This window comes from Echeneis naucrates, chromosome 12 (genome assembly GCF_900963305.1).
Source record: "Echeneis naucrates chromosome 12, fEcheNa1.1, whole genome shotgun sequence".
Lineage (NCBI taxonomy): Eukaryota > Metazoa > Chordata > Actinopteri > Carangiformes > Echeneidae > Echeneis > Echeneis naucrates.
This window is the reverse complement of record NC_042522.1, coordinates 16944992-16959980: the sequence shown is the minus strand read 5'-3', so window position 1 is coordinate 16959980 and position 14989 is coordinate 16944992. Positions and strand designations below refer to the sequence as shown.

General features: G+C 43.2%; 1 protein-coding gene across 1 annotated transcript in view; it reads left to right on the top strand.

Moving 5' to 3' along the window:
• The window catches only part of unc5da (unc-5 netrin receptor Da), a 148522-nt gene extending 133533 nt beyond the window's left edge, over positions 1 to 14989 (top strand). The window contains exons 13-18 of the mRNA XM_029516453.1: positions 2880 to 3051; positions 6334 to 6564; positions 9379 to 9528; positions 10996 to 11160; positions 11397 to 11575; positions 13625 to 14989. Coding sequence (XP_029372313.1) covers positions 2880 to 3051; positions 6334 to 6564; positions 9379 to 9528; positions 10996 to 11160; positions 11397 to 11575; positions 13625 to 13823 — 1096 coding nt within the window. The 3' untranslated portion in view covers positions 13824 to 14989. The remainder of the gene's footprint in view (positions 1 to 2879; positions 3052 to 6333; positions 6565 to 9378; positions 9529 to 10995; positions 11161 to 11396; positions 11576 to 13624) is intronic.

Sequence of the window (14989 nt, the reverse complement as noted above, 5' to 3'; positions counted from 1 at the left end):
CGCGTACTCAATAAAAGCAGCTGCCTGCTGCTGAAAACAATGCTGACCAGAGTTGTTAACCAAAATAGTACATTTGTGGGCCATAAAATCAAAACAGTTAATTAAAGGACATTAAAAACCTGCGGGTAATAGGAGAGTCAGGTGATACTTCCACATCACATCGGTCATAGCCATAGAGAAGCATTGATCAGTGCAGCTTTAAGTAGTTAAAGTTGGAGAAAAGTACTCTTTGGGTTTGACAGAATCATATTATATTTGCTTACATTTCCCTGCAGCTGTCAAATGCTTACATTGAGTGGAATATTAACGGCTAAGCTCTGAGGGGACAACACATATCTGCTCCATTTGTCTCAGCAAGTAAAGTCACGCTTTAACTGCTGATACAAACCGGTTGATGGTTAGTATTATCAATTAGAACTTCACTAATGAATAAAAATGGGTTTGTGCGTTTTCTTTGTTTCACCTCCACTGACGATGTGCATGACTTGTCACAGCTAGAGTTTTGTCCAGTCTGTTGTTTGTTTGTATTTTGATGCAGTGACCCTCTTCCTCCAAAAAACTAATTCAGTTATTAGATTCCAACTGCAGTTTCCCGGCTGTGTAGCTTCACGCTGCTGTGAGAGCTTGAAAGACACACTATCAAACACTAATGAGCTACTGTTAGGAGGATTTATCTATAATTGCGTCCCAAGCAAATGAAAGCCGTGAATGTCACACTGGAAACAGTTATGTGAAGCAGTCACAGTCACATTGTTTGCAGTGCATATATGATATTTAACTCGAAAAAGCCAATCTGCTATCTATGCTTAAACCATCATCCTGGAGTGATATTTCTTTGTTCTCATACCACAGTCAGTAATGCTAAATAACCATCTTTAATCTTTGCTCACGGGCAATCTGACTAATTACCATAGTCTCAGCAGCAGGTAACCTTGGTTTCCTCTGAGCCCGGGCTGATTAGCACAAAAGTGCAGCTGCAGGGCCACGGTGTTGTCTCGATGTGTGATTTTATTTTTAGACAGCAGATCATAACCTTTTTTAATTTTTTCGTGTGTGTGTATGTGTGTGTATGTGTGTGTATGTTTATTGGTAACAGCATAATGAAGAATAAAGTTTAGTTTCACAAAAACTTGGCACCAGAATCTGTTGAAAAAACATGAGAGAGCTGTAACCTCAACCACACAAAGTGTCACATGACCCGTCAGCATCACAACACAGACACACACTCATTTTTCACCCGTTGCCCCCTCGGCTCCGTCTTATTTATATAATAACGATCAGGCATCTGACCGGTGATTGTGTCAGGGACGAAAGTGAATGTGGTGGCGTTTGCTATTCTCAACTGTATAATACAGAGGTGCCCCTATTTTTACCCTTGTGTACTAGTTGTCATAGTATTCAAAGCTCTTAGACTCAGAAAACTATGAATAACAATGTTTAAATATTAAAAAAATTTAAGATAATCAAGGAGGAAAATTTTGGTTGGTCGCAATCCTAACAACATGCTGTTTTTGCAGTCGGTGTACAGAATAAGAACTGCTAATAATAAAAATAAAAATAATTAAAATCCCAGAACTGCGAATTTTGAATGGCAGTGCATTAAGATTTGCTCGAAGATGTATTGCCTTTTTATTTTCTTGTTTTCTCGGAATCCCCATCACTCTCTGTGGTACAATAGTTCAGCATCAACGGCGCACAACAGAAAGCAATATTTGTGTGTGTGTGTTTGTTTATTTAAACAGTGACATATTGATCTGTCAGACAGAGAATGTAAAGAAACATTTCCCCCCTTCAACTCCCGGTAATATTTTAGGTGAAAGCTTTCTGTGTGCAATCGTAAATAATTCAACTCATTGTTATAAAAGAAAACTGGCGGAGGAGCCAGGCTGCGAATCAAGCATACTACATAACTTTCTGCTTTCGATGTCGACAGTGTCATTCCCCTGCATTAATTTTGATTTTATGTCAAATGATCATTGTGAAATGTATTCTTTTCCAAAAACAATCAGACAAATTTATTTCTTCTCGGATGTGAAAAAACGTGAACTGAAAACTTGCTTAGATTTAGTATGAAGTGTGGAAATGGTGCACAGATGTTGACTCGGTTGCGTGTCTTTATGTGTCACCATGAGACATGTAACCTATAGAAATTACACTTTAGTTGTCCAACTCATTTTTTACGCTCTCTGTGTCTTACACTATATTTATGTTTATACATGTGCGGTTGCATGCACACGCTCGTGATGAATCTGTGCCTGCACGTCAGGGTCCGTCCCCTCTGCAGCTGCATTAATGATGCTGAGAAATATCCATGCTACTCCGGTGACAGCAGCACCAACATCGTGCCCTGTGTATGCGAGGTGTCCAGCTGGGCCAGCTGCATGACTGATGGTGGTCCCATCGATTGCTCTCAGTCTTCAGGGCTTCCAGCCAAGATTGGGCCCCTGGCCAAGAGCAGCTTGGCCCAGCTAATCTGTCACCAGGCTGGCCAGAGCAGGCTTCATAAGCTCCATCGACCCATGAAGCTTACACGCTGTGTGCTAAAGCCTGTCCTCTCTAGCCCCACTGTCCATTAGTCTTGGTGCTTTAATCTTCCTCTATCTGTGTGTCTGTGTGTCAGCTAGTCAGGGATTGATTCATTATGAGTGTCCAAGGATTTGAGTTTACTTTGTTCAGAGGCAAGGGTCACACTCTGCTGTGTGAATGCTTGATTAAGCAGTGATTCATTAGTTGTGAAACTCTTGCTCTTATGTTTATATACCTCTGAGACTTAATAATTGTTTGTTGTTCAAGTGCTGGGGGAAAAAACCGGCTTCATTTTATCTTAAATAACGGTGATGTTGTCGTTTTAAGACATGCCTTTACCTTCATGTGTGCAGTGCTTTATCGGAGGATGGCACGGAGATCTTTTTGAGCCCTGCGGTCACATACGGACCATCAGGCCTGGACTTGTCCTGCCCTATAGCCATGACCATCGCCCACTGCGTCGAGGTCGATGCTGACAACTGGACCATCCGGCTAAAGAGACAAATGCAGGACAGCAAGTGGGAGGTGAGCGGTTTCTTTAGCTTCAGCTGTTGCCCAAATTTCGTGCCAACATCAGTGTGAAAAATTTTAACAGGTGCAGATATACACATTTCATCAGCACCCAAAGGCCGAGCAGGAGCTGATAAACTGCTACGGCTTACTTTGATGAAAATTTCCATCCTGTAGTGGAGTCATGCAAGCATGGAGCTGATTTCAGGGTTGCCAGCTCCGATTCCTCATTCTGCATAAAGTTCAGCCTTTCAAGCTCCACCTCATGCTGTCAGACATCCAAAGGAGCCTTCAGACCACGTGGAAATGACACCTATTATTCATTAAAGTCTTCATTTCGTTCCCAGTCCAATGGTAGTGCTATTTTTTAAAGCATTAGCAAGCATTCAGAATCTTTGATTTGCGGCTGTTCAGGAACTTCAAACAGGTGAATTAGAGAGAAACTGCAGGTGATTGCAGTATATTTTTTATGTACAGTAGCCTCTGCTCTCCATAGTAGATCTGATTCAGTAGTTGATTGTGAAAAATAACATTATGGTTGAGCACTGAACAACTGTATTGTATAATAATTGGCATTATTAGCATTATACATTATATCATGCATTTTGCTCTGCTCTCTCTTTCCCTGCCAGCCACCTCGAGTCTGGTTCTGCTTGTGATCTCGACCTATAAAAAGGGAGCTTTTCCTTGCCACTGTCACAAAGAGTTATTTGGGGGGATGCAGCGTCCCTGTAAATAACATTATAAAGAGAATGGCCTGTAATAAAAGCGCCCTGAGATAATGTCTGTTATGACAGGGGGCTATATGAATAATACCTATATGAATAATCTTTCCAAGTAATTATCATACTGGGACCATGACTGTCAGAAGGATTCATGTCCAAGTTTCTGAATGAGGGTTTATTTACTATCAACAAAGTAAATGAATCTAATCTGATATTATTAGAATTATCAGAGGAAAATATTGAACTTCTTGAAAAGAAAATTGTAGACTCACAGATTTCAATTATAAAAGACTGGAAGGTTAAAGGGGTATGTTACTCCATGGGCCCCCCCTGTGATAAGAAGCAAGGAGGTATTCTGTCCCCTTACCCTGGGCCAGAGTTGAACGGGTAATCAGGCATACAGGGATCGTAGCCTGGTGTGTTGAAAAAGGTATATAATTTTCTCAGCCCTCTTTGTGTGCCTGCCAGTCAGAGAGCTGGTTTGAATTAGACAGCTGCTGTTAGAGGACAATGTCACACCCAGTCTGCACAGCCGGATACTCGGAAGGAAGATGCTGCAGAGGGTCACAAGGTTCGAGCAACTAGAGAAGTCACTTCAGCCACTGAGCTGAGAGCTTTCGAGCCTCCTCTCTTTGACTGCGTGTCCATCCTCTCATGTTGGACCGAGGTCAGACTTGATGCGACAGTTACTCACCATCACTTCTGCTGATCAAGGTACCAGCTGGTATCATGAGATGGATTGGCCAGGGCTAACCGAGGATACTTCTGCCGCACAGTGCCGAGCTTCGTTTAGGTTAGAAAGTTATGTCACTTCTCCACATGCTGTTGATCATCTGAGGTAATCATACTTAGATATTGCCTGCTTGAAAGTGTCTTCTCTGGTATGAAAACTGAGAGAGAGGTCAGAAAGGGATGAAACCACCAAGTATGCTTTTTAAAAGATTGAACACGTTATTCCTCTAAATGTGTTATAGCGTCATCTCTGTGATTACTGCTGGGTTTTTTTTTTTTTTTTTCCTCATAGCCTTTCAGTAAAATAACACCTTTGCAAAGTCCTTCAACCCGGCCTTACAGAGCAACTTCACAGTCTCACAGAGGACCTGTTCAGACATCCGACTTGAATCCAAACACCCTCTATCCATTTTCTTGTGCCGTCTCGGCAGCATAGACATATCTATGATGCTCTTTTAATATTTAACTAACCTCATCAAAATGCTATGGAGACCTCTTTGAGACGGCGTGACCCCTGTGCCACCATGTGTGGGTGACCTCAGAGGGCCTGTGGCTTTATTCCAACTTGGTCCTTTCACTCTGTGTGACATTTACACATCTGTAATTTGCCAGCAGACATGTTGCACAAAAGGGAGCTATCAAAAGACTTATCACTGATGAGAGCTGCATGCTGTCAGAATGGGGAGAATGGTGAACAGAGTCAGCAGAGAGGGAAGAGATTGACATAAAGATACAGACGGGTTGAGGAAAAAGGAGAGATGTTCGCCAAGGAAATGCAAAGGTGTGACCAGTCTCTGTCAAAGTGTTAATAATGAGCCCTTTATCTCCGGAAGAAGGCTTGCTCAAACCCTAATCTCTGGTTTAATGATATCATGGAAACCGGCCGTCTCTCTCTAAGTCACTGCCTTCCTCTCCTTCTTTGTCTCTTGCCTCCTCGCTCGCTCAGTCTGCCTCTCAGTGCCATTCCCATTAAAGCTTGCACTTTTGTACCGCAGGAGTTTGACTTCATCATTTCTCCCCGGCTGCCTGGCAGGGATGAGCTATGTCATGGAGATCCTTCATGTCTGCTGCAGAGCTAATGGGGCGGGTTTCAGAGGCTGTGGTCCACTAAATTACCCGCCATTGCTTTATATTCGTTAAAGTGGGCCATATGCAGAGGGGACCTGTAGGTCACCGTTAAAGGTGATTTAGGGAGGATTGAACACAAGATGAGAAGCAATTGGCCATTGGATACAATTGCGACCGGCTAATCCATTTTGTCAGTGTTACTGGATCCCCATCTGTTTAGTGAGATGTGTCATTATTCATTTGGCCCTCATTCAGCTCTGCTCAGCTCATGATCCTGTGTGGGCCTGTGCAGGGAAAATTTCCAGTATATCTGCGAAGTGTCTAAATAACATTTTTAAAGTTAGCTGCACGGCTCTCATTGCTTGTTACTTGGCTGCTATGCAATTTAAAGCTTTCCTTTCTTCTGTTTTTCCACAGATAATGATAGAATAATAAATGTTTCCCGATCAATCAAATGTGCAAAGGGGTGCATTACTCACATGTCTGGATGATGCTCATCTTTCAGCTTGATGGTTAAATTAAAGCCTACTCCTCCCTCTGCAAGCAAGTTCTTGGCTGTAATTGAAATGTTAATCATCATGAATCAGCTAGCTTATTTTCACTGCGTATGACTGGTTGCTGAATCCTTAAAAATCCGAGCTTGGAAAAAAAAAAAAACTTGTCTAAGAGAGCATTGCAGTGTTGAACTGTGCTCACCAGTAACCTCGATATGAACTGCTGTGGGCTGGAGAGCATCTATTCAATGCACCATCTCTAAATCTGCTTTCTGCAGGAAGTAATGTCAGTGGACGAGGAGACCACGTCCTGCTACTGTCTGCTGGAGGCCCAGAGGTGCCACGTGCTGCTGGAGCATCCAGGCCACTACGCTCTGGTGGGGGAGCCACTGAGCCCGAACGCGGCCAAGCGCCTGAGGCTGGCTGTGTTTGGTAGTCCGGATGCTAGCAACTCTCTGGGCTTCACCCTCAGGGTTTACTGTGTGGACGACACGCCCCATGCGTTTCAGGTACGAGGGCGAAGGGAGGACATCCTGCAGTGGGAGGAAGAACCAGGAGTGATTTAATGCAAAAAGAGAATGTTTTTAATGGTTTTGTCAAAATGTTAAAAACATTGATCTTGTTCTACTTGAACTTTGTTATATGAGCGGTCGTAAGACATGGATATTTATCTTTTTTTTCTCCCTGCACATAAAACCACCACATTAAAGGAACTATTTCTTCATATCTATCCTTAGAGTTAAGAGGTGTTTACTAACCAGTCTAGAGAAAGCTGCGAGTTCTCTATCAAACTCACGTGACGTTCCGATCTTCACTCTTGTCTCTGTAATGTCATTTTTGCCCACAAAACAACTCCAGTTCCTGTCCGTCTCATCCCAGCGATGCCAATTAGCTAATCTGCCCTAAAGAGCGCTCAGAGGGAGAATTATAACTTCCTGTCTTCTGAATGCAGCAAAAAATTAATTCCATCAGATGACAATCAAAACCAGCCACAAGACCGACCCCGATCAGTGGGAGAGGAAACGCACAAACAGGGCCGTAGCCATGTGAGCTGCTTTGCTTTGGGCTGAATCCCAGTATCAACGTGCTAACATGCTCATGTTGACAGTGCTGTCATGCTGGTGTTTACTTGGTATCATTCACCGTTTCTCACCGTTCCAGCTCATAGTTTGCATGCAAATATATGCAATTAGGACTAAACACAATGTGCGTCTGAGGCTCAGTGGAATGTCATTATGCTTTTACAGGTATTCATAAGTTGTTGTGACAAATCCACAAAATATTAACTTTGTGCTGAATTCAGAGTATCCTGAACTCAGTAGGATGTAGCCACAAGTGTCTTTACAGATGTTCACGCCAATCTGTTGAACAGTTGTTGACGTATTTCTTTCTGGAAGAACAAAAACCAGAACAGCCATCCATATAGCCAGGGAACCAACATAGTTTAAAAAATATATATATATATTCCCTTTGAGTATGTTCTTTAGGAAATTTTAATTGCATTGTTTGGCCAGCATGGCTGGCAGTTTAGCCTGAAAGAACTGCTGCCTGAGTTACTTTTATTTTTTGTGCTCCACTGAAGATTTGCCTGTGCGATGACATGGCCACTGGGAGCTGCCTGATGACTTGTAGACAAAGAGGGACTTTTAATTACATAGACAACAGATGCTCTAAGGTTTCTTCTCTGCCCTTTCTTTGCGTAATTTAATTTGCTCTGTTAATTAAGCGCGTTTCTGGCGTTGCTTTCCACGTGACAAGTATCTGAACATATTGAAAAGAGAAACTGTCTCACATTTAGCCCCGCTTCATCATTTTGCTCCTCAGTTGCACACTGAAATGTTTCTCCTCCTCCTAACTGTGATTAGAAAAACACACCTCCACCTTCTTTTGTTTAAAGGTTCTGCTGCCAAAAAACTTTTTTTTTTTTTTTTTTGTAATTTGTGTTGTGCCTTAATTAGAAATACGAAAACAGATTTTCCAAATTAGTGCTGTTAGTTGTGCCACAAAGCTGCAGTCTTTCGTTCGTTGCTCCATTCAAGAGGCAGAATTGTATGTGAACAAAGTGGAATTGGATGTAGGTGCCAAGAGCCAATTCACTTCACCTCTCCATCAGTCAGGCATGGTTATTTGTTCATTTGTTCTTTTTTTGTTGGCTTTTGTTTGTGCTTCATACAACAATTAATTTCCCCTGTGAGCTTGAAGCAGGAATCGATCAAGTTCAAGGCAGCCTGTACGTTTTTGCATTTCCCCTCTCAGTGTTCTGTGTGACTGAGAGGACAAGCACCACACATACAGGACGAACATCATCACCTCTGCCTCGCCTCCCCAAGATACAGAATATGTAAACAAAAGCATGAGCGTACACATTTACGCATGTTATTCTTCCCCAATGAGCCGACCAAAAAACTGACATCACAGGGCAGGAGGCCAAAACATACCGATAGTGACAGCGGATTGATTTTCTCACTTCATGTCTTGTGTTTGCGTGCAAAGCAGTTTGTTTGAGGTGGAGTTTTTTTACCATTCTCTTTATGAGCTGCTTTTGAGAATTCAACTTTTCCAATTACTCTGGGTGCATTTTGAAAGCTTAAAGACCTACAATGAAAAACTCCTTTAGCTTTGGGCTGGGTTTTTTTCTTTTGCATAATAGTCACAGAAAATCTATAAACGTGCAGGAATGAAGCACCACAAATCATTGAAAGCCCAGCAAACGCACCCTCCAAAAGCTTATATATATATAAAACAAACCAAATCTACGAAATGTTTAGCATTTTTGCTTAGAATTATACTTCAATAATTAACTGACCATCAACATTTTAATTGTTGGAGCCATTTCAGCATCAAACGTCATCCTTTTTCTTCAGTGCTTAAAAAAAACAGCACCAACGCTCACTCTTGCCTTTTCCTCCACTGAAGTGAGCAGCAGCCAGCTCCGGTCCATCTAATCGTTTTCTGATCCCGATTCACGGCAGCCCCCAATCTGCCCTGAAGCCACAACACTGCTGACTATTATGTTTTGTCTCAAACACAACCTGCAAGAAACCACATTTTCGCAGCAGAGAAAACTTACAAAAAGCCCCTTTAAGCACCTAAATGTTTAAGCTCTCTGGAATTTCTATTTGGTTTTCTTAATTCAACTCCTAATTCTTGATAAACCATTTGAACAAGAAGCTTTTGGGTTTTTTTTGTGCGTGTCTAAGTGTGTACATGAAATGCTGTGTGCTGTGAGGTGAGTCCAGCTCAGTACAGTGAGTGCACCAAACATAAAAATGAAATATCTACTTCCTTAACCGCCGCCCTGGTTTCCCTCCTTTCTCTGTCAGGAGGTGGCAGTGGGCGAGCGCAGCAGGGGGGGGCGGCTGCTGGAGGAACCTAAAGTGATGCTCTTCAGGGGGAACACTTTGAGCCTCCAGGTGTCCATCCAGGATGTGCCACAGTTACTCTGGAGCATCAAGCCTTTCACCACCTGCCAGGTAGGCGGCCTCTAACGGTGAGTTTGTCTCATTTAAAGTGAAGGAATGTAAAGCGACGAGCAGGTTTTTCCTTTATGTGCATCTCAGCTCTAATTTAAAGCGAGCAGACTCACACATCAGGAGAGACGCTGCCACCTTCATCTTCTCAGCTTCCTCTGTTCCTCCGTCAGAACTCTGTCTTCTATCAGTTTCCGCATTTCTTACATGGCCACATCAAAGCCAAAGGACAGCGGCAAGGGCACAGCATGATATCACTAAGACTAGCTATCACCCACACACACACACACACACGCACACACACAAAATTAATTATGACTGCCAGGCAGGCAGGCGCACACACACACACATCACATAGTTATCTTCCTAGGGGTCTATATGCTGCATGCTCTACTCTGCCCTGTGATGTTTATCCCACCAGTGACATCCTATTAGCAGAATTAGCTCACCGTAGTGCCTCCAGAATACCAAAAAGGTTTTCTTGGAGAGGCAAGAGCCACTATGTGAGGGTCCAACAGGGAAGATGACTATGGGCTTTCATTCAGACACTACTCTTGCCTGAAGGAGGCTTTTACAAGTAGCCATGCTCCTGTCTGATGGATCTGAAGAGAGGATGATTCATCTGTAAAACAGTGTTTTTGACCTGCTCTCACTGCGCCACTGTCTGGGTCACACTGTAGTTAGTAATGGAAGTCAAAATTGGCCTTTTAGATTCCATTGGCTCTGGAGCTCTGTTACTTTCAGGATTTCATTTGGCACATTTGTGTGTGTTTGTGTGTCTGTGTGTTTGGAGGGAAGCAGTGTAGACCACGTAAGCTCAGGCCTTCCTGCTCTAATTCTATAATCACATCCAGTTGCCCATCTGAGCGGTTTGGCATTTACATGCTCCGTATTGTCAGTTTTTAGGAAAAAAGACATAACATAGCTCTGGGAGGCTGAATTTCACTCTGTGAGTTCTACTTTTAATTAAAAAAATCTTCAAAGGATGATTGTATGTCATCACATAGACTATTTCTGCTAATAATGTGGGCTTGGGTTTATAATATTCATGCAACGAATCATTGCATGAAAACTAGCCGCACTGTAGGGTGTAAAGTGAAAGAACTGTAAAATAACTTAATTAATTTTCCCAAGCAGCAGTGAGTAAAATGCCATCTAATTTAGGAAATTTTTGCACCAATAACTCTGGTTCTTTCAGATGGTTAGCAGGAAGCATTTTTGTCTCTTGTCTTTAATGACTGCTGGTGTTCTTTCTGACGGGTAAACTGCTTGATTAGCTAACATCAATGATCGGCTAAAGAGGCCACTCACTCAGCCTTAATTAATCATGTAAACAGCAAAGTGGGTGGTGAAGCGAGATTCAAATAACGAATGTCTTTTGCTCGGAGGGCTTTAATGAGCCTGTTGTCTGCCCTGCCTAATGCCTCCATCGTTCTTTCTGTCCGCCCTCTGTCTCCCCTCGCTCGGCAGGAGTTCTCCTTTTCTCAGGTGTGGGCCAGTAACCAGCGTCCCCTGCAGTGTGCCTTCTCCTTGGAGCGATACAGCCACTCCTCGTCCCAGCTCTCCTGCAAGATCAGCGTGCGACAGGTCAAAGGCGAGGAGCAGATACTCCAGGTCTACACGTCGGTGGTGGAGGTGAGTCACTTTCCTGGAGCTCTTCCTGTGTAGGTGGCCATGCTATCTTGCTAATAGGGTCTTCTTTTAGACTGAGTAAGTCTTGATTTGATTTAAGAGCTTGCTTAATGAGCCACTCAGGGATCCCGTTCATGTATGGATTGCAAATTGCCTTGATAAGTCCCCGTCCTTGTCCTATATTGAGGCGCAGAGATTATGACTATCAAGCTGACGCCTACTTTCTCCCTCGCTACCAGAACGAGAAGGGGGTGGTTCCGTTTTTCACCCAGTCGGACTGTACCATCACCTCTCAGACAGGGTCAAGGGCCTTTAAAATCCCCCTGTCCATCCGCCAGCGGATCAGCGCCACCTTTGACACAGCTAACGCCAAGGGGAAGGACTGGCAGCTCTTGGCTGAAAAGCTCCACATAGACAGGTATAAATCATAGCTCTGAATTCTCATTTCTCAGTTGCCATCTGCCTATTGTGGAGCAATTTATGCATTACGTAATCGCAGATTCATGAATCAGCTGCTACATTTTGTTTAGGTGTTAATACAGATTAATTGAATGATGACTGGAAAGCATTAGTGATGCAGATCCGTCTCTCTCCGCTGAGTAAGCACCATTCCAACTTTGAATACTATTTTTAATCTGGAATTTAGGCACCGTGTCAGCCCTAATCTTCCATCGACAACCAGCCTTCAGTAACACGCCACACTGCTGATTTCATTATAGATTTAGAAACACATGCACAGAGGCAGAGAGAGAGAGAGAGAGAGGCAGAGAGAGAGAGAGAGAGAGAGAGAGAGAGAGAGGGAGGGAGGGCGAAAGATGCGAGGGCCAACTTTAGTGCAGTCAGAGTAACGGGGGAGAAGATGCCGTGTTTTGCAGGAATCTGAAGGAAGGTCTCAGACTGCTGACAGGCCAGCCTCTGGCAAGAAAATGTGTTCGTGTTAGCACTCCTCATTAGCAGCAAGTCTTCATGCGCCGCGTCCTCCAGCCTCTACTAAACTCTCAAGGGGTTGTGCCAGGTCAGTATTTGTGTAGGCTTTTGCATGATTTCAGTCGTCTGGTGACGGGGTGATGTCTGCTTGCGTCTCAGAAGAGAAGCACTTGGAGCCAGGATGACTCCTCTCTGTATTGCCAGTTAGGGAAAGTTGACTAAGAAGCTGTGAGAGGAAATATGTGATTAAGGAATTTCACTTAAAGTGGATCTGAAGAAGAAGGAAAAAGGCTGTGACTGAGAAACGGGAAAGGATTCCAGCGCTTTTTCAGCCCAGCCGAACACACCAAGAAGCATGTAATGGGAATGTCTCCACCTAGTTAAGCTGATTTTGGTAATTATTTCTATGAATGTGTGGGAAGGCTATTACACTGAGAGGAGATAGTTGGAAGGAAAAGAAACGTGTGGAGAAGACAACAAAAGCAATCCCATTGTGATGAAATAGTGCACTCTGTTGGATAGGTGCTATAACAGCAACACAATAAACAACAGTTATTGTCTCGGGCTAAACCAGTTTAATTGATCTGATTAACGAACTAATTTTCTTTTTTTTACCACACAAATATTTCTCTCTCATTTCTTTCATGGCATCAGGTAAAACACCTTTTATTAACATTCTCTTCCACTAAAAATGTGTTTTTGACTTTTGGTACTTCACTGTTTTCCCACAATGACCTTAAATCAAAGTTTAAGTTGTGCACACACAACCATCATTTTCTGACTCACAAGGTGGTTGCAGTGTGCAAAATGGAGAAGAGTGAAATCACCAGTGCAGAGAATATGGATGTTCTGCCGAAGTAAATGGCATCTCTTATCCATTTGAAAAATATTTGCACACTCAATGAGGGAGAAGTAGAAAATATATCTTCTTTCTTTTTTAAATTCTTGGTTGAATTTTTGTGAAACACTATGCAAGACAAACTCTTCAGTTGATTCAAGTGTTTGGTGGGAATCTTTTCATTTTATTTATCTCTTTGTTTTGATTGCAAAAAGCTGGGAAAAGATGGCAATTCACTGAGTGCAAGAAATTAATATTTAAATAGCAGTAACTCCTACACTGAGTTGTGGAACCTAGAGTCCAAGCGGGTGCACTTCCAAAAGCGTCCATCGTCTCGTGCCGCTCTTTAGTTTGAAGACGGTAAACGTGGTGACGTCACAGTGACATCATATGATTTCTGGCCTGATAGAGGAAATCGCTGGTGTGGGAGCTGAACGAAATGAGCTTTCAGAAGACGGAGAAGGTCAAAGCATGACTAAGATGTTGACAGCTGCTTTTGAGTTGCATGATGGGAAACGTAGGATCAAGTGTCTTTAAAGGTCACTGCAGACTTTGAAGTCGCCAGCTGTACTGACGTTCTGGGTTAAATTACTGAATATATTCTTAGCGTCGAAGCGCATGCTCCTTTCCAATCACATCATTACTGAAGTACTTGTTATTTTTCAGACTTTAACACAATATTCAAATGTCTCTGGCCTGTAGGAACCTGTGCTACTTTGCATGTCAGGAGAGCCCATCATCAGTGATTCTGAGTCTTTGGGAAGCCCAACACCAGGACTCGGGGGACCTGGACTCTCTGGCCAGTGCCCTAGAGGAAATCGGCAAGGTCCAGTCCCCCATGACTGCCACACATGGCTGCAGCACAGAAGAGCAGGACTCTGAATTTGCTAAACTCGGGTAGGGGCAGGTGCACAGCAGATCAAATCGATGAATTTTTACTGCATGAACACTGGAGGCCAGGTGAACTATCTGCTAATGTATGGTGAGGAGGAGGAGACACGACAGGGGCAGCGGGGAGACTCTTTTTTTGGACTGTTACTAATGGGACTAAAACCAAAATGGCGCGTAGAGAGACACGGGGACTGTGGAGAAGCAGTGAGACAGTGTTTGTGTTCCTGAAAGGCACCACCAAAAAATGGACGGAAACATATTTGATTGAAAAATGTCAACTCCTCAACACTGTGGAAGACAGATTCGATAACCTGCATCAAAGGATTCTGGGCATCCGTACGAGGAGGACTCTCCGTGTGGGAAGTGTGTTTTAGACAAACTGCCAGTCAGGCTGATGTGACCTTCCCGGGATCGGATGTGCTGGCACTTGCCGTCAAACAGTCGTCTGGGTTTGTGTAATGTCATTATGTTGTCATTCATTTCCTATATCTCCTAACGCTTCTTTTTCTTTCTCTGCATCGTGTCTCTACTGTTACTGCTGGAGTTATATATATATATTAAAAAAAAAAAAAGATTCCTGGATATTAATGTTGTCAGAACATCGTAGCCGCACTGTGGGGTCAGAGACACTGACAGAGATAGCCCGCGCTTATTAGCATTCAGAAGGGTCGGATGTCTTCATGCTACTCCAAGAAACATAAGGATGTATACGAAATGACTTTGGAGAGGTTCTGACAGTGACGTTGCATCCATCACAGTCATTTTTACAAACAGCCTCATTCACAAACATCCAACCCCACTGACAGAGTTGTGAAAGCAAAAGACTTCCACACTGATCCGTGTCTGGTCAAGCTGCTAGATGTGCACTACTTACTCTAATGTCAACTAATCGACTTTGGGTTCTTTTGGAGGAAAATGAACTGATTAGTCAACTTCATTAATGACTTTATTTTTGGAAACGAATCGTGGCTTTTAATGTGTGGCTTCGTTGGAGCTGTCTGTTTTTTGTTTTTGTTTTTTCGATCACAGCTTGGAGCAGAAAGTAGGAGACTGGTTCTGCCTGTTAGAGGACAGATGACAGAGTATGAGCTGATGAAATCCTGATCAGGAAGATCCCCCACATTCCTTCGCTCCGCCTGCCCCTAAACTTAATAAAGTGACTTTGTGTTGACCTCT